The sequence below is a fragment of the Leptopilina boulardi genome, unplaced genomic scaffold, assembly GCF_019393585.1.
Source record: "Leptopilina boulardi isolate dan_hultmark-lab unplaced genomic scaffold, ZJU_Lbou_2.1 LbouV2_310, whole genome shotgun sequence".
NCBI classification, from domain to species: domain Eukaryota; kingdom Metazoa; phylum Arthropoda; class Insecta; order Hymenoptera; family Figitidae; genus Leptopilina; species Leptopilina boulardi.
The window spans coordinates 712,261-737,739 of NW_026137875.1; the positions used below are offsets into that span (position 1 = coordinate 712,261).

Here is a 25,479-nt window from a genome sequence, read left to right on the forward strand (position 1 = left end):
AGTCGGCTCGACCTTTTAGAATTAGGTTTTTTGAACTTTGCCAATCACAGTCGGTCCAACTTTGGGTGAAAGTAGGAACCAAAGTCGGGCCAACGTACCAACTATGGCTGCCGACCTAAATTCGCACCTGGGTATATATTAAACGAAGTGATTCTTTACCACTTGCGAGAAACAGGGGGGATATTTCGTGATGTCAAAAGTTCAGATTTTTTCTCAATAATTTTTATATATTGAGGAATTATTTTAGTATGTTTAGGACTTTATTATTATTATTTTATTTATCAGATGTAAAAAAATACATTATTTAATTTAAATACCAAATGTTTCAATCAAATTATTTCTATTAGCTAAATTTTTAAAAATAATTTTGAAGTATTTTTTAAACAATAGAGTAGAGTAGTATAGTATATATATAGTATCACTATTTGGCTTTTATTTTTATGTTTTATGACTTAGAAATTTTATCTTTCACGTCAATTATACTTATTGTAGTGTGCATATATGCCATGATTTTCGAATCGATTGTGCATACTTTCCGCGCACCGCTTTCCTCGAACTCGTTGACAAGTATCTGTGATTCACATTATCTATTGCCCAGTTTTAAGTTCTATTACAAAAGTAACTAGGTTTCTAAAAAGTCTTCGACTTTCTTCTACAGTATCTGTCAAAGTTATAGAACTTTTATAACCTGAGCAAAATATTCATTTAGATCCGAGACTTCTCGATTACCTAGTCACTTAAATTCTATATAAGCGACAAATTTTTTCCGTGTATGAGATTACATTAGGGCAATTTTTAATTATTTTTTCTCATACTTTATTCATTTATGGAACATGTTAAATATTTATTACTTGTGAGTATAATGAAACATTTCATTCTAATTATAAAATAATATAATATAAATTAATTATAAAATACATTAATCATCCAGACGAATTTTGTAAATATATTTTTTTTATATATACTTTTTTCATGTTTTTGAACAATCAATCCTATGGATTTTTAAAAATTTTAATATTTTCAAAAAATAAAATTTCTAAAATATCAAAAAAAAAATTTATTAAAAATTTTAATAATTCACAATAATTTTAGATCTCAAATAATGCCACATAAAAATTGTGACCTCTTAACAACATTAATTTCTCCGCTTAAATTCATTATTTATAATTATTTATATTTTAACATTTTCTATATTTTTAAAATATAAAAATAATCAAAATTTAATTGTCAAATTAAATTTTATTGTTCTAGAATTTTTGCCGTCCACTTAATAATTTTATTAATAATAAATGAAGACAAAACACTTGTTTTCGGAAGTGATGTTGAAAATAATATTTCGGAAGTTTGTGAAACTAAGGAATGCCACGCATTAGGTAAGTTTATTATTATTCATATTGGAAAATTAAAACAAATATACGGTAAAAGTACCAATTATGGAACAACTTTTCAGATAGGTTTTGAGATTTATTGTATTTGAACCATTAACTTAAGAAAATAATACGAAATTTTTTGCTGCATTAAAAAGGTGTACGTCTTTAGTTGTTAAAACAGTGTTTTTAATATCATTTTTATATTAAAATAATAAATTATTGATAAAATTGTAAATAACAAATTTGTACCAATTATGAGACATGAATTTTATGATGCACCTTTGTCCCATAAATGCAGTAATTTTTTGTACGAATGTATATGAACTACTTAAACATAGAAAGCTTATATTTGTGTCCAATCAAAATTTGAAGGGTATGTTAGATTCAATTGAATATTTTCAACTTTTAATTATTTGTCATTGTGTAACGAATGTAATGATAAAATAAACTGTTGGATTAGCTCGCCGGATCAGGGTTCGTTTTTAAGCAACAATATTCCATTAAAATTACAGACACAATTCAAAAAAATAACGTTTATTTACAAAAAAGAACGATGACATAACCTTAAAAATTATATACTTGACAAATATACTACACGATTACAATTTAAATACGAAATGGTCAAAATACGGATTGCATTACTCCAGGTTACGTTACGTTACGTTCCCTACGTCGGAGGAACGGAAGCGACGACGAACAACTACGCCATGGGTTACGTACAAAACGGGAACGCGAGATCGCGGTAAAACCGCTTCGATGTCTCCAACAGGTAAAACCTCGCGGAGACGAGAGAAATGCTCTCTTTACGATACTTCGGAGTAATGCTCCTTAATACTTAGGGAAAAGCCCCAGTGTGAGGGAAATGCCCTCACCGACTCTGTGAACCACTATAGTCTCGATTTCCTGCGGGAGTGCAGCTTATATAGCCGATCGGTGGCCGGGACACTTGCGAGAGAGCTCGGCGGTATAGCTCTCGCGGCGCGATCGGGTACTACGATATACTTCACAGTCGGTAACATTTTATCGACATGGAGTATATATTTTTATCGACGTGGGGAAAAAATTTATTACAAATATTTACCCGCGAATTTTCAAACAATCTTTACAATTGTCTATTTATGTACTGTATAATTAAAATAAATAAATAATGATTTTATTTCTGAATCATAATAATTGGTAGTTTTACCTTATTTTAATATAGAAATGCTATTAAAAACACTGTTTTAGCAAGAGACATACACCTTTTTAATGCAGCAAAAAATTTCGTATTAGTTTCTTAAAATAATGATTTAAATATACACTAAATCTCAAAAATAATATACCTAAAAAGCCGTCACATATCTAATTGAACATTATTTTTGATAATGTTTCAAAAACATAAATTTTCCTTTAATTTTTTAACTACGCACACAATTATTGAAAACGTGTTTAACAAAAATATTGTGTTTTACAGCGGAATTAATTAAAAAGGGAATGAATGATAACGTAAATCCTTGCAATGACTTTTATTCCTACGTATGTGGTTCATGGCAATCTAATTATCCGGTTCCTAACGGCCAAAAAAACTGGAAATTATCAAAAATAAGTACAGAGGAGAGAAAACATTCTAAAAGGTAGGATAGAGAGGGGCAATGACGCTATATACAGAGTTTTTTATTTAAAAATTTAATATAGTACCCGTTTCAATTTAGGGAAAAGGAGAAAATTATTTAAGTTTCATACAGTCAGTTTTAAAAATAAAAATTCTCGATTATCAAAATCAAATTGAGTGTAAATTTTGTACTCAATTTGAAATTATGTTTTTTCTGTATAAGGAAATTTATGTTTTTTTTACTCTTCATTATGGTATTTTTTCAGAAATTATAGAAAAGCCACTAAGTTCTGAGGATACTGAGCAATTAATTTTCGAGAAAAAATTGTACAAATCTTGTATGGATGAAGGTAATTATTTTATAAAATTTTAATTTAAATTTCTATACCTAATGATGAAAAACTTTAGTTGTTCCAATATTAATTTATTTTTTCGTTCTTATCATTTATAAAATTATCTAATTTTTTTATGAGTCTAATTCATGTTCAACAATTTTCAGTGATAAGAATATTTTTCTTTGACAACAAAACATTTTGTTCATAAAACACAAAGGTTTTAAGATGATTGAACAAAATTTTTGTTTCTCAATTCAATGCAGCAAACTGTTTTGCTGTCAATGCCAAATATTTTTTTCCGTACACTGAAAACAAAATTTATATTTAATTTAAATAAGTTTATACCTGATTCGTTATGTATTTTCAAGAAAATTTTTTTTCTAAACACCATTTAATTGGAATCAAGTAATTTTTAATTAAAACAAATAAAATTAATTTTAATCAATAACTTTTTTTGTATTGCAATCAAATATTTATTATTTAACTCAGACACCTTCAGAACGATAATAATTATTCATTGCAGAAAATATCTGCTTTGATGATAAATATAGCCGATTGTTGTTAAATCAAATAATTTTTATTTTCAATGAAATAGCAATAATATTTAATGAAAACTTGAAATTAAAAAATATATTATGAATAATTTTAGACAGAATTAAGAAAAAAGGATTGGAACCGTTGAAGAAAATTATAGACAAGATTGGTGGTTGGCCAATGGTTATGAATACAACTGAATGGGAAAAAAAAGAAATCACTTGGCAAGATGTTGTTTATTATTATGTCGATATTATAGGAGGATATGGTTTATTTAATATAGATACTTCATCTAATCCAAAAAATTCCACACTTCAAATGATTTGCGTAAGAAGCAATTAATCTTTTACAATAATAAATGTAAATACATATTGAGCTGAATTGCTCAAATATAGTAAAAATCACTGATTGAAATCATGAAAAGTAAATCACTTAATTAAAATCAGTGAATTTTTCACTAATTCAGTTTTAGAGAGTATGAAACAGCAAAATGCCAATTTTACGATAATAAAATGTACATTACAAGTTTTATAATATTACAGATTACTCAAGAAAATAGGTTTCTGCCTGACATCAGTTTTTTGAATGATATGGAAAGTAGTCATTATTATAATCAATATAGTTCATACAGTCATGGAAATAACGATAAAACAAAATATGAAAATTTTCTAAACAGAGCAATTTCTAAATATTCAGAATCCGAAGGAATGAGGGACGAAAAAGAAATCGAAATTGAAAGTAGAAATTTGTATGAGTTTATTAACTCCTTGAAGAAGGTAATAATCGCATTAATTTCAAATTATATTTGAAGAAATGAAAATTGTATTATTAATCAATTTATTCTTATTAGATTAAATTAACTCAAAATGAAAGAAGAGAATTTGAATACGAAATAATGCGAATTAGCGATTTTCAGAATTTTTATAATCATAACAATACTAATGCAAGCACAATATCAAAGGTAAACAAATGTTATTTCTTGTTATTTATTACGAATATTTAGCTCAAACGAAAATTTATTTAACTCTTCAATTTATATTAATATTGGTATCATCCTACTACACTGAAAAAAGGGTTTGGTATTGATAACCAAACGTTTGGTTGGTATTTAAGCAACCAAAATTTTTTTGTTAAATCAATAAAATTTTAATTGTCTAAATCAAAATTTGTTTGACACAACCAAAATTATAAAAAAGGATTTTTGTTGTCCTAAATAAAGTTTGATTGGGACAACCAAAATTTTGTTGATTCAACAAAAAAATTTCGGTTGCTTAAATACTAACCAAACGTTTGGTTGTCAATAGCAAACCCTTTTTTCAGTGTATGATTATTATTTTTGTTGTTAATAACTTTAGTTTATATTTATTGTTTTTAGATTAATTGGCTCGAAATGATTAAAGCCACTTACAATAATACTAATGTTGTTATTGATGAATCAGAAGAAATAATTGTATATGACAAACCTTACTTCAATAAATTAAGTCAACTACTAGAAAAAACACCTCAAAGAACAATTGGTACAATAAAAATAAAATATTTTAATAAATTTTATATATATATATATATATATATTAAATTAACTAATTAAGGAGGGCTAAAAATTAATCAGATCTGATCATTTTTTTGATTTTTGTAAAAATAGTAAAAAAATCGCACTTTTTTAAAAAAGTGTACGCCATTTTGTCATTTTTTAACTTTTTGACTATTTTATAGATATAACCTACTCATTAGGATGTCTACTTTATAAACTTCGACAAGTTTATTATTCACGATTGCTATGATAACAAACTTTATTATTAAAAAATAATAATTACATTAGATAAAATTGATTCCGTAAAAATGCATTCGGTAAAAAAGTATTTAGGAAATTGTATTTGGGAAAAAAGTTTTCGGGAAATGTACGAGAATCCGATAAGAGGAGCCTCCTCTTAAATTAAATAATGTAAAATTTTAATTAAAATATATAAATCTTTTTCAGTCAATTACATTCATTGGATCTTTATACGGGAGACCATTCCATATTTAGATAAAGAAATAGGACAATTCATTTATGACACGAAGAAAACTGCTAAAGTAGGAATCATCAAACCATCAGAAAGGTCAAATAATTTTGAAATTTTCTATACTTTTTTTTAGTTTTAAAAGGATAGTTTTTATTTCAGCACAAGAATCCCCAAGTCATATATTAACGCAAAAGTGCAGTTTAGTCCCTTTTAACTATTCTAAACACATATATGTTGTTGTTCATCTATTTTTAAATTGAAATTTTCAAAATGTTAGGTGGGAATATTGTTTCAATAGTTTGAAATACAATTTCGGAACGTCTTTTGAATTCATAAAACGTCAATTTCCTAACACGACAAAAGTATCCGTAAGTTATGATTAAAATACAATAATATATAATACAAATAATTTACATTGACAACAGAGTCACAAGTAATGAAATATATTAATTTCTGGTTGGCATAGGCGACAACCATGGCTAAAGAAATCCAACATGAAATTGAAGTAGAAATCTCGAACTCCAATTGGTTAAATAATGAAACAAAGAACCTGGTTAAGGAAAAACTGAAGGCAATGAAGATTGTAATTGGTTATTCAGAATCGTATTTTTCGGAATTTAATTCAAGTGATGAAAATATAAATGATGAGGTATGCTAATATAATTAAACACTAATTTGCAGTAATTTTCACAACTAGTCAGTGAAATTCCATTGATAATATATGGAGCAGGCATTGCAGATTAATAACCCCTTAATGTACATTTTAAATGAGGGGTATCATGCCTAACCAAGATATTGTTTTATACCCTCCAAAAAATTATTTTGATCATAATTTTTTTCATCAAAAAATTATAAAATTAAAATTTACTATATTTTTTGTAATTTTTTTTTTCGTTTATTGGGTAAAAACAATTTTAATATAGGTAAACGAAAGGACTACAAAGCTTCCTCCACGAGGAAGCAAACAAGATTTTAACCCCTTTAAATTACAAAAAATATAGTAAATTTTATAATTTTTTGCATAAAGTTTATAAAAAGATCAATTGAAAAGTTATGAGCATTTAAAAATAAAAAAGTAGGGTGTTCTTTTATTTTCATTTATCGAACATTTTGCTTCCTCATTGTGTGAAGCAAAAAATTTCTTTCAATTATTTGATTGATTTAAAACATTTTGAGTTAAAAAATGTTTTAAATTAATTAAATTTTTTGAATAATTAAAAATTAAGAAAATTTTAATTAATATTTATTTTGCAGGTTCCGTTAGGTCCAGATTATTTCGAAAATAAAATCGCTTTTTTTAAACATATAAGATTTGAAGACGCCAAAAATATTCGTGACCTACAGAGCAATGATTCTGAGCCGTAAGTCATTACTATGTATTAATTTCATCCCAGATAGCACCGAACTTTACAGAAAGTTAATAGGAAGTTAACTAAGATAAGTTTAGAAGTTAACGTTGTTAACTTCCAGTTAACTTCCCAGAAGTTTTAAATGTCCTCAGAGTTTAAGTTAACACTGTTAACACAGAAAAAACCTAAACTCAAAATAAGTCAGGTTGGAGGCGCCACTTTCTATGTCATTTAGCACTGACTCATTTTGAACTGCAACAAAAATGAGACTAGGATTTTTCTGTGAACTTGTTGAAAGGTAGAAAAGTGAATTTGTTGAAAGTTTTGCTGTGTATAATTTTACACAAAATTTTTATGGTAAATTTAAAAATCTATTTTCATGCGCAGAAGTTTTCTATGGCAGCTAGGGCTGCGCAATACTTTTTAATCACATTTTCCTATGTATAGACAAACTATGGGTGTACTAAAATACATACATCTTGAAAAAAAATATTTTTTTTAATTTTGAATTTATCAGAAAAAACTTCTTGTAAAATTTATGCAAACTTACTTAAAAAAAACTTTTTGCAAATTTAGCTTTATAAATTCCAGCAAGTTAGCGAGAAGTTAACAGTGTTAACTTCCGAACTTATGGTCGTTAACTTACTGTTAACTTCCTGCAAAATTCGGTGCTATCTGGGATGTAATAGGAATAGGTTATTTAACTTTAAGGCACATAATTTTAATGTATTTTTACAGAGTTATTATCTCACCACTTACCTATAATGCTGTTTATGAAGATATCTTGAATAGTTTGAGTAAGTTGAAAGAAAATTTACTTTTGTTTAAATGTAAAATACGTTTTGATAACTTTTTTTTATTGATATGAAGTAACTGTGGGATATCAATTACTGCGCTTTCTTTAAAACCTGTTTGATGCATCAAGGGTTACAATTTTGAATTTATTTAATTCCATCATTAAATTCGGATTCAGCGACACCAAAAACCTTTAATACAATGAAATAATATTTTTTTGGGAAATTTTTTTTTATTGTTTTGGGTCCAAAAACGATGATTTTTACACTAGACTGCGAAGGGCTTAAACTATATTATTATTAATTTTATTCTTTAAAATTAAACGTTGATTAATTTGTTCAAATATATTTTATTTTTGGGATTTTAATTTTTGTATAAATATATCTATAAACAACACTAGTAATTGGCAAATTTATCCGAAAATAATAATTTTAGAGTTTATAATTAAAAAAAATTTTGCAATATAGTTGAAGATATAAGTAATTTTCTTTAATATTAATGTTAATTTGTTGAAAAGGTGTTGCAGCTGCTCTACTTTTACTTCCCATATATAATTCGAATTTACCTCAGTAAGTATTTCTATATTTTCAATTACTAAAGTATTAATACTTCACCATTTTATAAAAAGAACTGTACTCTCTAAATTTGAATCAGTGAAATTTCACTAATATGAAATAGTAGGAATTCATCAACTGAATAACATTAGTAAAATTTCCACTGAAATTCAGTAATATTTCACTGAAAATTAGTAGAATTCTTTACTGATTAAAATAGTTAAATCTATTTTACCGATTAACAATAATGTACATTTGACTGTTTAAATCAGTAATAATTCTTTATTACTGGTTTTCAGTTAAATGTGACTGAATTTCAGTGAAAATTTACTAAAATAATTCAGATGGTAAATTCCAACTACTTTTGTCAGTGCAATTTCACTGATTCAAATTTAGAAAGTAAAAAGTTTCAATTTATTATAAACAAAACATTCTTTTAATAACTTGTACTTATTATTTTAACAAATTTTCTCATATATGAGAGATTCTTTTTCAATCGCCCCAGCCCAAAAAGTCAATGTTCTGGGATTGGCTTCATACTTTGGTAAATTGTTGTCCTATATGATAGTAATAAATCCCTAAAATATAAACTAATTAAAAAAATATTTGTAGAAAGTAGAGGGGGTTGAAGTTTTGACGTTAAGGGTAACATAGTCATTTTCAAATCCGTTTAACTATGACAAAAGTTAATGGATTTTAATTTATCTATAATGAATTTTATTGCATTTTTCACGTACTTTTTAAAAATGTATACGAAATTTAAAAAAAAAATTTTTTAACCCCTTTTTTTTCAAAATCAACCCTTATTTTTCGATTTTCACCCCTTCGGGTATTTTTTTTTATTTTTTTTTTATTTTCATTGGAGAGCTGAGGTTTTTTCCGATGAGCTATGTAAATATGAAAATGGGACAACAATAATTTTGTGTGAAACAGAATATTAAAGCGGGCGGTGCCTACCTGGAGATCATCTTTGAGGATTTAGGTAGGCACCGCCTAATTTAATATTATGTTTCTCACAAAATTATTGTTGTCCCATTTTCATATTTACATAGCTCATCGGAAAAAACCTCAGCTTTCCAATGAAAATAAAAAAAAATAAAAAAAAATACCCGAAGGGGTGAAAATCGAAAAATAAGGGTTGATTTTGAAAAAAAAGGGGTTAAAAAATTTTTTTTTTTAATTTCGTATACATTTTTAAAAAGTACGTGAAAAATGCAATAAAATTCATTATAGATAAATTAAAATCCATTAACTTTTGTCATAGTTAAACGGATTTGAAAATGACTATGTTACCCTTAACGTCAAAACTTCAACCCCCTCTACTTTCTACAAATATTTTTTTAATTAGTTTATATTTTAGGGATTTATTACTATCATATAGGACAACAATTTACCAAAGTATGAAGCCAATCCCAGAACATTGACTTTTTGGGCTGGGGCGATTGAAAAAGAATCTCTCATATTTGTATTTAAAAAATTCTTAATTAACCGTATTTTAAAAAAAACTTTCCTCTTTATTTCAACAGTGCGATAAATTACGGATATATAGGTTTTGTAATGGGTCACGAAATGACTCATGGATTTGATGACCAAGGTAATTTGATACACGTATATTTTTAAATATTATATAGTATAATTAAGACCATTATAGAAAAAATCATCTATACTCGGTTGCTTAATGATTTAAGAGGGGAAACTCGTATAAATGCACGTTTTTTCAAGATATTTTATAAAAAAAGTGGTAAAGTTTATTGAATTGAAATAAAGCATACCTTGAAGTGTACAATATAAGCTATGTATAATAATTTTTTAAATTAAAAATATTGCAAAATGGAGATTGGCTACTGGTCTCAAATATTAACCATAATCAAAAAATCAAATCTTTATCGTTTAAGTATACAAAAATACACTTTGCATGTCGAAGAGAAAATTAAAAAAAAAACAATTATTTAAAAATTTGGGACTGTTTTGAAAAAAAATCAATTTTTTTTATAAACAATCTACAAAAAAAACTTTTTTTTAAAAAAAAGCTGCTCGTTACGCAATAGACAGTAAGTTAAAGAAGATTTCTGGTAACTTTACATTTATATGTAAATTTTGATTAGTTGCATTGTCAATTCTTTTAAAATTGAACTTCTTTAACAATTTTTACTATTTTTTATAACCAATTTGTTTTTACACTTTTTTTATAATTTTGAACAATCAATCGTATAGATTAGAAAAATTTTTTCATTATTTAAAAAAATAAAATTTCTAAATTGTCAAAAATATTTATTATTATTATCTATTTTAAATGTGTATATTATTTTTAACATTAGGACGAAAATATGATAAAAATGGAAATAGAATTTCTTGGTGGTCAGACGAAATGATTGGTGAATATGAGAAGAGGGCCGAATGTTTTGTGGATCATTATAATAAGTATAAAGTAAATGAAACTTAATTGAATATTATTCAAACAACACTTTGAATGAGATATAATTGAAAAATAAAAATTTTTATGTAAATTAGGTAGACGGAAAACTAACTCAAAGTGAAACTATTGCTGATACCGGAGGGTTGATTGCAGCTTATGGAGCTTACAAGCAAAAAATGAAGAAAGAAAATATTAAAGATAAACGTTTACCAGGATTAGAAAACTTGGATTCAGATCAATTGTATTTTGTTTCTACGGCTTTTGTAAGTCTTGTTTATGGTTTCAGAATGTTTATGATGATATACGCAATTACTAAAATTTAATTTTATTTATTAGGGATATTGTGAGAGCGGAACACCACAATATTTAGCGAGAAGAAATACTGATGTTCATCCAAAATCGAATTTGAGAATAAATGGACTCATGCCAAACGTAAAAGGATTTAGTGATGCATTTAAATGTGATAAAGAACCAATATGCAAAATATGGGATTGATCTGGATTTAATAAAAAAATTCTCACTTTGAGAATTTTAATGTAATTAATGAAAATTATAATTTTTTTTGTCACAAAATGTGGATCGAGATTCGATTCAAAAGTGATACACGGAAAGAAATCTTGTAAGGATATATTTAATATTTTGACACTCATATTTAGTATATTAAGTTACAATTGCGGAAGATTTTGCAGATTTTGGGGTGGTAATAGATTTCATTACTATTTTGCAAGAATGCCTAAAATAAAAATAATATATTTAGAAACAAAAATAAGAATAGTTTTTGCGAAATTCATAATTGTATTATGAATACTCCAAATGTTAAATTCTAATACGCCCTGTAACAAGTATTAGAATAAAATATTTCATTTTCTGTATTTAGAATTCCGTTAACTGGTATAATCATTTTACATTTTAATATAGTCGATAAGAAAGTGAATTGGTGTTAAAATAGTTTCATTCCTTATATTTACATATAGTAATACTACTCTCTAAATTTGAATCAGCGATATGTATACCACTGGTACCAATCAGCGGATATACGCTGAAAAATCAGTGAAATTCCACTAATTCATCAGTGCATATAAGCTGATTATAATCAGTGGTATACTTATAGCTGAGAATCAGCGAGATTCCGCTGATTCAAATTTAGAGAGTAATAGAAAATTTTTCTTTCAAAAAATGATAGAAAAATATTAAAAATCACCGAACACTGAGAAAAATGTTTAGTCAGAGCAACCAAAATTTGGTTGGGCCACAGTGTTACCAAGTTAGTGGTTTTCCCACTAAATTTATAGTAAGATTTTGGTCCTTCAGTAACATTTTTAGTAGGAGAAATATTTTAGTAGGAAATTTAGTATCTTTTTTTTTTCTTTACCGGGTTTTTTAAGTGTTTTTACCTAAATGTAATTTTTTCTACGTAAATTGTATCTGAAGTATTAAAAGTGTGATCACTAAGTTTAAACTATTTAAGTGAATTTGATTGGTTACACTGATGGCGACCCTATTGAAAAAAAACACGTATAATTATACGTATTATTATACGTACAATTATACGTATAATAAGACATACGAATTTGAAACAAGAATTATACGTATAATTATACGTATAATAATACGTATAATTAATTATACGTATAATAATACGTATAATTATACGTATTATTATGCGTATAATTATAATTCTATTAAAAATAGAATAATAGAATAGAATAGATTAATTAGTAGCAAAATTGCGCTGAAAATTTTTAGAAATTTTAAAATGCAAATTAAATTTCACGAAAAAAAATATCGTCGAATGTCAATTCAAGCAGTCACCCATCCAAGTACTAACCGCGTCCAACGTTGCTAATCTATTCTATTCTATTATTCTAGTTTTAATAGAATTATAATTATACGTATAATAATACGTATAATTATACGTATTATTATACGTATAATTATACGTATAATTCTTGTTTCAAATTCGTATGTCTTATTATACGTATAATTATACGTATAATAATACATATAATTATACGTATAATAATACGTATAATTATGCGTATAATTATGCGTATAATTATACGTGTTTTTTTTCAATAGGGGATTGAGCAAATATTCAGACTGGGCCAATCAAAATTAGTCATACAGTTCTATAAGAAAGGATGCTCTTCTACGTGCCAAGCCCTGCACTGCTGTTTAGTACAGTTTATTCGTGAAGTTTATTTTATTAATGCAATGTCTATTCCGTGTTCTTAAATTTATAAATTTTAAAAATAAATTGTAACTGGAATTAATATTTAAATAAATGAAATTCCAAAAAAATGTCTATCATTATTGTTATATATTTATTACCTTGAACTATATTAAATTTTATTAAACTATTCTCTAACTTTAAATAACTTTTGCATAATAAGTGTCAAAAATTTTAAATTTTGCGTTGAGTTAAGAATTTTTACGTTTTCTATTTATTTATTTTTATTTTTCTAGTGAAAATTAGGGGAAAAAATTTATTTTTAGTGGAAAATATCTAGCCATCTAGGGGGAAAGCGCCACAGTCATGTGACAACACTGTTGGGCCAACAAAAAAATTTTGTTGGTATTTAAGCAACCAAACTATTTGTTTGAGTCAACCAAATAATTTGGTTGAATTTTTTTTGTTGGCATACCAAAAATGTTTCGTTAGCTCAACCAAATTTTTTTTGTTAGGTCAACAAAAATGTTTGGTTGATCAAACCAACAGTTTTTTTTGTAAAATTAAAAATTTTATTCTACCTTATCTCTTTTCTTTTTATCTTTTTTATTTATCTCATTATTTATTTATTTATTATCAATTATTTAACATTGAATTTATATTTATCCAATTGAAATATTTATGGACTTTGAAAAATCTCACCTCCGTCTGGGATCGAACCTCTGTTTTAAAACTGAAGGTCAAGAGTTGTGTTAACCAAATTATTTTGTTGTCGTAATTAAATTTTGGTTGGAATTTAAAAATGTTCAACCAAATAATTTTGTTGGCCTAACCAATTGTTTGGTTGAAATAACCATACGACTTTGTTTCAGTCAACCAAAATTTGGTTACAAGAACCTAAATTGCCTAACCAAACAATTTTGTTGCAAACACTACATTTTTTTCTCATTGAAGTTTGACGAACTTAAGCGAGTGAGTCCGATCGGGTTTGACCGATCACTAACGAGTAGTCACGAAAAAAAAATGTCAGAGAAAAGTCAGGGAATATTTTTCTTTAAGTCTTGCTGGACATCTTGATTTTAAAATAATTTTTAATACTGCAATATGAATCTTCTATTATATTAAGTTAACAAATTTCGAAAAACAACACCGACCCCGTGACCTCGACACCGTCCTTGAAAAATCTATTTTCAATTATTTTCAAATAAATCAAAATACTTTGGATATATGCTTTTAGAAAATCTTACAAACTATTTTTATGTAACATCTTTTTTCAATTTTAACCCGAAAAAGGCTTATTTTGCAATTTTATCCCGAAAAAGGGTTATTTTGCAATTTTTTAAGAATTTTTTGATTTTTTCAATTTTTTATTATTATTTTTTATTATTTATTGTTGGTTTTTCAATTTTTAGTTAGTAACCTATAATATTGTGTCTAATTTTAAGTGTCATTAAAATCAAATATTAATAGATAGAATATTAATAGAATTCGAATAGAATCATTTTTGTGTCGTTTTGTAAATAAATTTAACTTTTTATACAAACTTTTATTTATTTATTTATTTATTTACAGCCTTTATTTATCAAATAAGGATAAAATTTCCGATTAGTTTGAAAAAATTATTACTTAACGATAGGAAAAATATTTGCAAAAATAGTCGGTATAATTTCCAATTGATTCGGAAAAGATGATAAGTAAATATGAGAAAAAATATCTAGTAGATTTGGAAAACATACTGAAAAACATTGGGGATAATATCTGTCAAATTAGTAAAAAAAAACCCGACTTACAGGATTTTTGTTATTCGGGAGTTTTCAGGGATGCTGATACCAACTAATAGGGTCAGTTGGGGTATTATTGTCCTTGGATTTTTATGTTTCTTGTAATAAAGTATAGAAACTTGAAAAGATTAAAATGTTATTATTGTTGCCTTGCTTTTAAATTTTATTTGCAATAAAAGTTTTGAAATCGTTAAAAATTTTTGAAAAATTTTTTTGCCAAAAGTAGTTGGGAAATTATAAAATTAAGTAAATATTTTTTAACGAATTAGTATTACTTTAATAGTTATCAATTATTATGATAATAATCAATTCTTATATTAATTCGTTAAAAAGTATTTACTTAATTTTATAATTGCAACTACTTTGGGACCGTCCATAAACTACGTTACCAATTTTTCATACTTTTTAGACCTCTTTAGGCAAAATAATTTAAAAAAAAAACTTTTTAACGATTTCAAAACTTTTTTAAAAAATAAATTTAAAAGAGCAAGGCAACAATAATTCTTTTTAATGTTTTCACGTTTCTATATTTTTATTACAAAAAACATAAAATCCAAAGTCAACAATATTTAATAATAATCTTCGGAATGAAGTAAAAATATGTTTTTGCATTTTTTAACGAGTTTAAAACTTTTCTTTTATGAAAAAATTACAATGCAGCCAAAATAATAATTCTTCCAATTTTTTCAACATGTTTTCATTCTTTTTCTATCGATAATTTTAATTTATTAGCAAAATAATAATATTCGTCATTTACTATATATATTAGTTGATATCAAATTTATAATCAGCATCCTTCAAAACTCCCGAGTAACAAATTTCAAATTATTTTATTAAAATCATTGTCTAAATAAACATTTTGTTTTGTAACCTTTAATATTAAATTATTTAATTTGTTTATAAAATATAAACTTTTTCCGTTTAATTTTATTTCGTTTAGGAAAGCAGTGTTTTGAACTATATGATCTTGTAAAGGATCCTACATAAAATCATATATAGGATCTCATGTAAGAATTCATCATACAGAAATATATTATAAAAATCCATTTAAAATCTTATGTAGGATCATATATAAAATCCTATACAGGATCCTTTATTGGATTTCATGTAAGAATTCATCACATAGGAATTTATGTGGGATGTCATGTGAGGATTTCATTGTTTTAATTGTCCATCTAAGATACCAAGTCGGAAATTATATGAGAAATTATGTCGGAAATTATATAGGAAATTATATAGGAAATTCAAATATAGATGTATATCATCATATTTCCACTCTTACGCCGCCAGATGGTGCTAATTTTTTTTCTTACAGTTGAGATCAGTCTTGAATACTATAAAAGCTGAGACTCTAATTTAGAAGGTGTATTGCAAAGCACAATTTCTTTTCTTTTCAGCTGAATTACAGTAATATTATTTGATTTTTAATTAAATAATTTTTAAGTTTTATAAACTGCCGTCTGCCAACTGAAAATTCTTATATGAAATCCTATATTGTTTCCTTTATATAATTCTATGTGAAATCTTAAATATAAATATTTCAGAATCTACATGAAATCCTTATGATCCCACGTGAGGATTTTTAATATGATTTCATGGCAGATTTTTTGTAATAATTTTTTATTCAAGAATCGAAAGAAGATTTGATGTATGATTTGATATAGGAAAATTTCTCGTTAAGGATTGAGCAATGAATTTTGGTATGTTTTTTAGTGAGAAAACACGAAGGAAATTGACATAAGAAATTGAAAGAAAAAATGTGACTAGAAAAAATTGTAGGATTTCACATAGGAATTTACATAACTTATTACCTAAGAATACGTTTGTAAGAATTTACATCGAATCCTACTTCAAATCATGTCTCAATTTCCTATATTATTTTTCATAGGATCCTATATAGTTTCTTACATGACACATAGGATTTTATGTGGATTTTAATATATGAATTTATGTGAGAACCTATATAAGATCCTATATGATAATTTTCAGTAGGGTGTTATTTGTGTTAATTTAAGGTGGTTTAAACAGAGATAATATACATAGTTGCTCATATTTTCTCAAAATAAAGTAATTTTGCCCTGCATTTTACCCATTTTTCATCCGTTCACAGAAAATTAAAAGGCATTAAAATAAGCTGCAACGCTTCTTATTTTAATCCAATTTTGCTTATTTTAATCCATTTTGGTATTAAAATAAGCAAAATTGGATTAAAATAAGAAGCGTTGCAGCTTATTTTAATGCCTTTTAATTTTCTGTGTTTTTGTCTTTTTTTGTCCTTTTTTTAAAAAAGAGGTATAACTTTTTTGTTTTAATCGCTATTAAAAATTGTCAGAGGAAAAAAGTGTTAATTTTTCTCGTATTTTTCGAAAAAAAATTGAAAAATTTTTTTTTTAAAAATTGCGAATTTTTGAAACTTTTAAAAACTCAAAATTTGAATAATTTTTTTGATTTTTGACGAAAGCATCTGGCCAACGAACTCAGGCGAGATTTTAGTACACTTAAAGTGTATACCAAATTTGAAGTCGATTCATTAATATTTGTTCGAGTTATCGTCGGACAAAATTTGTCTACAGACATACATACATACAGACATACATAAAAAAAATTTTTTTAAGACCCACTTTTTCGGCATCAGAAAGTCTCAAAACGTCGAGATTCACTGGAATTAGAGAATGCTCAAAATCGCCCAAATGTAATACCTTCTCATTATGATGAGAATGTAAAAATTCAATAGTAAAAATTTTTTTTTCCACTATTAATTATAGTTAAATTTTACTATTTCAAAAGCAAATAGTGACTAACTAATTCAAATTTAGTTGAAATTTATAACTAATTCAAATTTAGAGAGTAGATTAAAAAAAAAATTGCGTTTCTAAATTATATCATTATTAAAATAATAAGAATTTCGTTTTGATCGATTGCAAAAACATTTTTTCAATTTAGTATAAAATTATATTTAAAGAAAAATATCAAAAATAAATAAATCAAATATTTTTCTATATGTGACTATATTTTTATACTGTTAAGCTGTCGTCTGATATTTTTTATTTATTTTTTTTTCAAACATTTTTATATTTTCACGAGTTATGTTTGCATGTAAAAATTTTATTGGATTTAAGAATATTAAACACTGTTCAAATAATATATTTAATGGAATGATTATACTTCATGAAAAAATATTTTCAATTTATTTGATTTTAGTGTAATTTTAAATTAAAATATTTTTACACGTTTATGTTAATAATAGAATGATATATATATATTTTTTTTTTTAATGCGCAATTGTTTAATTTAAACGCATAAATATTAAAATAATAATACTGAATTGAGTATTGGAAATAAACACAAAGAAAAAGAACAAAGTTTACCAAACATATTGTTAAAAATTTTATTTTGAAGCGCACTAAGTTTCTATATGATTCTTACTACAACTGTGGAATTTTCTTGTAGAGCACAGTGAAATTAAATAAATATATATTTAATATAAAATATATACGAAAATTGTACGACATACAAATATTTCTTTTCACGTGTATGTTAATTAGCATATATATTTTTTATATACAATTATTTTGTTCAAACATTAGACAAATATAATTTGTATATCCTAAAATTTGGTCCTAAATTTATACGACATTCAAATATCATTTGAATATCGTATAATCACATTACAAATTTTTTAGCACGTGTATGTTAATTAGTATATATTATTTTGTATAATGCGCGAATAGTTTAATTAAAAATTAATAAGTATTTAACAAATTATATTTTTGTACATATCCCAGGTGCGAGTTGGCGGTCGGCCCCAAGTTGGGCCAACTATGTGCCCAGTCGGTCCACCTTGGGCAGCCAGAGGACGAGCCAACTATAGCGAATTGATAACGTCAACCGACCTATAGGGTAGACTTAGTTGGCCCAACTATGAGTACCCAAGTCGGGCCAACTGTGGCTGCCCTAGTTGGGCCAACCGTTGGAGACGACTGTCGGCAGCCACAGTTGGCCCAACTCGGGCTACCATAGTCGGGCCAACTGTGGCTGCCCTAGTTTTGCCGACTGTTGTGGACGACGGTCGGCAGCCAAAGGTCGGGCCAACTAGCGAATTGATAACGTCAAAAAAAAACGCTTATTAAAAAATGATCAACTCACATTCAGACTTCTGTAACATTGATAAAGAATAATAATATATAAAAATCTTCCAAAATGTTTTTAAATCAATCAACAAAAACTTCACGTTCCTTTGGTAATATATAATTATTGTCAATTTTCTAATTTCAAAATTTAAAAATAAAATTCAAAATTTTACAGAATTAAGTAAAAAAAAAAAAAAATTACAAATATTTATACATAAAAATGATAATTGTGTTGAATACATAACACTTTTTTTTAATTTACAAAATTAAATAACTATATATTTAATATAAACTTACGACTCTAAATTGAACACAGAAAAACCCTACATCATTAACTTTGCATAAAAAATTTCTACATCTTTATATAATATTTTGAAATGAAATTCTTAAACAAAAATTTGCTTTTTAAACTGTGTATATAATAGAATTTGTACCGCTACGAAAATATGTTCTAGAAAGAAAATTAGAAAAATAAAGAAAATATTTCACAAAATTAAAAAAAAAAAATTGGGACGTCGAATTGGCAGAAAAAAAAACTTGGCAGAAACATTTTAGCGGGAGTTTTAGAATCAACCAATCAAAAATTATCAAGAAAATTGTGATTAGTTGATTTTTAAATTCTCGCTGAATTTCTATCTAATATGAAAATTCGGATAAATGAAACTTAGGTAAAATAAAATATCGGTAAAATAGAAATTCTCTGTCTTAAAAATTTAGCTACGTAGAATTTCTGTTAAATAACAATGCTATTAAATCGAGGGGGAATTTACTAGTTAAAAACGTGTACACTTGACTACCGGTATTACACCTCATATTACCCTTATTACTAAGTTATTACACGTTATTACAGAGTATTACACATTATTACAGAGATATTACAGATTTTTTTGCGTTATTACAGCACCGTAATAACGCATTATTACACGTTATTACACAAGTATTACAGGAAGAGTGTACACTTGACTACCTGAGTAAATTCCCCCTCGTATTAAATATAAATTAGATTGTATAGAAATTTTTTGAATAAAACTTTTGTTAAATAAGAATTTTGTTATATAGAAATTCTTTTAATTGGAAATTCTGTTAATAAAAATACTTTAAAGTGAATATTCTGAAAAATAGAAATTCAACAAATGAACAATTTTGATAAATAAAAATTCTTTTTTATGAAAATTTTTCTAGATATAAATTTTGTTAAATGGAAATTGTATTATTTGAAAATTCGATTTATTAGAAAATCTGCTTTATCACAGTTCCAGTTAAATAGAAATTCTACAACTGCAGAATTTTGTTCAATATAGAAATTTTTCGATATTAAAATTGGGCTCATTATAAAATCCACTTTTTTAAAATTCTACTCAATGTAAATTCAATAATTTTTATTTCGACAAAAATTTCGGCAAGTCTAATAAAGGGAATATTTATTAGTCCCACAAAAAATTATTAATTTTTTATAGTAAATGTATTTGAATAAATATTGAGCAATATAATTGTTTAATATAATTATTGACAGTATTTTTTTCTATTTTTGGAGCATACTTTATTAATTCACCATCTCTACAAATAAAGAGTGTTGACTATAAAAACGCTTAATAAAAAATGATCAACTCACATTCAGACTGCTGTAACATTGATAAAGAATAATAATATATAAAAATCTTCCAAAATGTTTTTAAATCAATCAACAAAAACTTCACGTTCCTTTGGTAATATATAATTATTGTCAATTTTCTTATTTTCAAAATTTAAAAATAAAATTCAAAATTTTACAGAATTAAGTAAAAAAAAAAAAAAATTACAAATATTTATACATAAAAATGATAATTGTGTTGAATACATAACTTTTTTTGAAAACATTTATAATCAATGAGATTTTTTTTTTTAAATTTCTTTCAGGAATTTTTTCTATTCCCTATTTTCTACTTATGATATTTCTCATAAAAGAATGTAGTAGTCGTTTAATTTGCCATTCGTCTTCTAATCTGGAAGCTGGACAAAAATATGAAATCTCTCATACGGGTTTTCAAGAGAAAGATTTTGATGATTCCAGTTGCATTTGGGATCTAAACACTTCTGATGACAAAAGACTTCAACTAAATTGTACAGTGAAATTATCATCGGTGAGTTATTTATATATATATATATATACTAGTTAAATCCACGTTAAAAATCAAAAACGAAAATTTTCAGAAAATTATAAAAAATACAATTTTGTTATTATAATAGAAAAAAATAAAAAAACAAAATTTTTTTTAGAGTTTTTTTCAATTTTGACACTGATTTTTTAATTTTTTAATAATATTTACTTTTTTTTATTGCTTTGAATAATTATTTGTTTAGTTAACCTTTTGTAATATTATTATAATCTTATGTGTAATATTAACCAGTTTCATTACAACTTATTTAAAATTTTAAATATTATATAAAATAAAAACTTTGCTACAAATCTACTAATAAAATATTAATTTAATTGAATTTTCGATTGTTATAGTCAAGTAATTAAAAAATAAAAAAAAACACTAAATTAAATTTTGTTTTTCATTTTTTCTATTATAATAACAAAATTTTATTTTTATTTTATAATTTTCTAAAATTTTCGTACAATTTTACACTGAAAAAAAACTAGTAGGTTTTACTACTTTTTAACTACTCTGAGTAGTACAATAGGCCCTCAACTGAATTTAAACGGTTGTATTAACTATATAAAAATAGTTAAACCAATTAAAAATGTAATTGGTAGAATGACATTTGGTGATTGTATTAACTCAATTTAAAAATGTTAAAACAACTCAAGATGTAAGTAGTAGATTTTACTACTTAAAGTGGTTCAATAGGCTTTAAGAACATTTTTTTGGTACATTTAATAAATATTTTGCAATTGAAACTACGACTTTAAGTAGTAAACTTTACAACTGAAAGTGGTTCAATAGGCTTTAGGAACATTTTTTTGTAGAATTAATAAATCTTTTGCAATTAAAACTACTACTTTAAGTAGTAGATTTTACTACTTAAAATAGGAAAATAAAATTATTTTTTATTTATAATTGTTTATTATCAGTAGAATTGACTTTTTCATCCTCTCTCCTATACTGACGCTTATTTTATGTCCTAACGATTATGTACCTAACAGAGAAAATTTCTAACCGACGGGAATTGAACCCTCGACCCTAACGCTCGCTATCCGATACCTTAACCGACTAACCACGCACGCTGACTACTTTCTGCTTGTCCAATTGGTAATTTACCTATTTAAAGTAGTCATTTTTACTACTTTTATTAGTTGCTATAACTATTTTTTTTTAAGTTTGACTTATAAAGTTTTCATCTTTTAATTATATTATAAGTTGTTTAATTGCAAAGTGCAGTAAAATCTACTACTTAAAGTGATAGTTTTAATTGCAAAGGATTTTTTAATTCTACGACATAAATGTTCTTAAAGCCTATTGAACCACTTTAAGTAGTAAAAGCTACTACTGAAAGTAGTAGTTTTAACTGGAAACGATTCGTAAATTTTACATCAAAAATCTGCTTTAAGTTTATCGAATTAATTGAAATAGTAAAAATCTACTACTTAAAGTAGTAGTTTTAATTATACAGACGACTTTTTAATTCTACAACAAGAATTTTATTGAAGCCTATAAAATCATAGAAATTAATAAAAAATTTACTACTCAAAAAGCAGTTATATTAATTAAAGAAAATAATTCCTTTTACTACATTTCATATAACTGATGAATAGTAGTTGGATTTACTACTCTTCAAATTTTGAGTTGACTACAATTCCACTTGTTTTTACTACCATAAGAAAGTTAATTTTACTACCGACCTGTATAGCTGTACTTTAGCTACATATATTTACGTAAAATCAACTATTACTTATTAACTCCTTGAAAATAGTTACATAACTACATGAACATGATTAGATTAACTAAAAAAGTAGTTATTTTAACTACTTTCTAGTCAACTACCCAATGGTAGTTGAATTACTTGGCAAAATTTTTTACAGTGTAGATATTTTAATAATTCTTCTTAGATTGCTCTTATATATGAAGCTATAATTTAACCAAGTACGATTAAAATCGAAGAACCGCTTGCAGATTCTGATATTTCTGACACGAAAGTACATTATATACATTTCTACATAATGGAGTCAAAAATTTTATTAAAAACACATATATAATCAAACTTTTTTACACTTTTTGTTATTGAATTAATTTTAATATTAATTATTATGTTATTGCAAAATTTAAAGGTTTAGTAATGTTCCAGTAAAAAATTAAAAATTTCAAATTTTGATCTAAACAACATATATTTTGATAAAGTACTAAATTCGATAATATTACATTTTTAATTCGGACATTTCTTGAATTTTGATTCTTATAAGTTGCATCGTCTGCATCGATTCACTATAAAGGACTTTAATTCAACTATAAATAAAAATACAAGAATTTCTTAACACAGTTTTCCTAAAAGTATCCAGGAACTAGCGCCAATTCGAGTTAGTGGCCACTCAAAGAAATAATAAAAACCTATTAACTCCGCTTTAACTTAAATTTTTAAATTATTTCCAATTCAATTACAGTAAATAAGTAGAACAGCCCAATTCCTTCAACACTTTTTTATCATTCCTTAAAATTTCAACCCGAAATTTCTTCTCATTTCCAAGAATACTTGGAACTACCAAAAAGTGACTTTGTCTCACATGGCCTTAAAGTTCACAGCACAGTTTTCCTAAAAGTCTCAAATTGAGACCAAAAATTGCATCAAATCTTTGCAACGTTTTGATGCACATAAGTTATATCAAAAAGAGATCGTTTTGTGTATAATTTTTAGAAATGATACACGAAACGGTCTCATTTTTTGATGCAAAAAATTGAATCAATTTATATCAATCATGGCCGAAAAGAATCGACTCAAAATTGAACGAATTTTTTTCAGATATTTTGGTAATAGTACAATTGCGGAGACCATTGCGCTATTTAATTTGAATATGAAAAAAAAGAAAATCAAAGACAATGTGCAATTCGATAATTAAAAAGTGACAGCTTATAAACATAACCTAAAATGCATGAGAAAAAATTTGTCGATAAAATCAATATAGCCGAGCTTTTTAGAAGGTAGATGGCAGTTTTGCTTTTTATAAAAACGATTCAGAAAAATTTAAAGAAAGAAAATAGATGAGTGCTGCCATCTACCTTCTAAAAAGCTCGGCTATATTGATTTTATCGACAAATTTTTTCTCATGCATTTTAGGTTATGTTTATAAGCTGTCACTTTTTAATTATCGAATTGCACATTGTCTTTGATTTTCTTTTTTTTTCATATTCAAATTAAATAGTGAAATGGTCTCCGCAATTGTACTATTACCAAAATATCTGAAAAAAATTCGTTTAATTTTGAGTCGATTCAATTCGGCCATGATTGATATAAATTGATTAAATTTTTTGCATCAAAAAATGAGACCGTTTCGTGTATCATTTCTAAAAATGATACACAAAACGATCTCTTTTTGATATAACTTATGTGCATCAAAACGTTGCAATAGAAAAAGATACAACCAAGTTTACTGTGAACTTTAAGGCCATGTGAGACAAAGTCACTTTTTGGTAGTTCCAAGTATTCTTGGAAATGAGAAGAAATTTCGGGTTGAAATTTTGAGGAATGATAAAAAAGTGTTGAAGGAATTGGGCTGTTCTACTTATTTACTGTAATTGAATTGGAAATAATTTAAAAATTTAAGTTAAAGCGGAGTTAATAGGTTTTTATTATTTCTTTGAGTGGCCACTAACTCGAATTGGCGCTAGTTCCTGGACCCCCGCCATGTTGACTTCAACTTTCATTCAAAAATGGGAATTTCCAAACTTTTATTTTTAATACTTAAACGCAAAATTGTGCATGGGGGTCACGTGGGTATTTCCCACATGGCCTTAAAAAAAACATTTTAATTTTATATTTTGAATCATATTAATTTTTTTTTTTTAATTTTTCTATAGGCAACATGTGACACACAAGCTGTTGAACTTTACACAAATTTTAAAGAGACACAAAGTAATCCCGATCAGTATTGTGAAACCACTTCATTTATCACAACATCCTTAGGACCAAGCACAAGAATTGTTAGTCGAAGTCAATTTAAGACATCAAGAGGAAATTTTACATGCAACATTGAAGTAGTTCCAGTTCCCGTGCTAGTGCCGACATTTGATTCTCAGTACTGGCAATATAACGTCTGATAACCGACTATAGACTCTGATATTCTTTCAAAATATATAAGTTTACTGAAAACTTGTATATATTTGTGTTAATTAAAAAAAACAAGAATTAACAAGAATGCTGAAGAAAATAAAATAATTTTAATTGTTATAAGGATTAGTGTGATTTTCTTTAAAAAAAAAAATAAAGACAAAATATGTTTAAATTAATTCGATTAATTGATAAAAATAATTGCAAC

General features: G+C 25.8%; 2 protein-coding genes across 4 annotated transcripts in view; both read left to right on the top strand.

The window, feature by feature from the left end:
- The window catches only part of LOC127283730 (uncharacterized), a 41,903-nt gene extending 16,453 nt beyond the window's left edge, over positions 1–25,450 (top strand). The window contains exons 1-3 of one of the 3 annotated variants that reach the window (XM_051308786.1): positions 19,035–19,138; positions 20,925–21,148; positions 25,022–25,450. In XM_051308786.1, coding sequence (XP_051164743.1) covers positions 19,099–19,138; positions 20,925–21,148; positions 25,022–25,261 — 504 coding nt within the window. In that variant the 5' untranslated portion in view covers positions 19,035–19,098 and the 3' untranslated portion in view covers positions 25,262–25,450. Of the gene's footprint in view, positions 1–19,034; positions 19,139–20,581; positions 20,735–20,924; positions 21,149–25,021 lie in introns of those variants that run through there. The other 2 variants (XM_051308785.1, XM_051308787.1) reach the window with 2 other exon arrangements.
- Positions 517–13,252, top strand: LOC127283726 (endothelin-converting enzyme 1-like). The gene is made up of 18 exons (XM_051308780.1): positions 517–853; positions 1,252–1,373; positions 2,824–2,983; positions 3,228–3,311; positions 3,946–4,157; positions 4,373–4,606; positions 4,681–4,791; positions 5,206–5,347; positions 5,809–5,929; positions 6,111–6,201; positions 6,300–6,482; positions 7,088–7,194; positions 7,921–7,979; positions 8,495–8,546; positions 10,058–10,125; positions 10,850–10,959; positions 11,043–11,210; positions 11,284–13,252. Exons 4-18 carry the CDS (start codon positions 3,302–3,304, stop codon positions 11,440–11,442), a joined length of 1,827 nt encoding a protein of 608 aa, XP_051164737.1. The 5' UTR covers positions 517–853; positions 1,252–1,373; positions 2,824–2,983; positions 3,228–3,301; the 3' UTR covers positions 11,443–13,252.
- Positions 25,451–25,479: the final 29 nt, after the last annotated feature.

Excerpts from the sequence above, each read along its gene's own strand:
- LOC127283726 (XM_051308780.1), top strand. Across the intron at positions 4,607-4,680 it reads TTATTAACTCCTTGAAGAAG|ATTAAATTAACTCAAAATGA; the intron begins GTAATAATCGCA and ends TATTCTTATTAG. Across the intron at positions 5,348-5,808 it reads AACACCTCAAAGAACAATTG|TCAATTACATTCATTGGATC; the intron begins GTACAATAAAAA and ends AATCTTTTTCAG.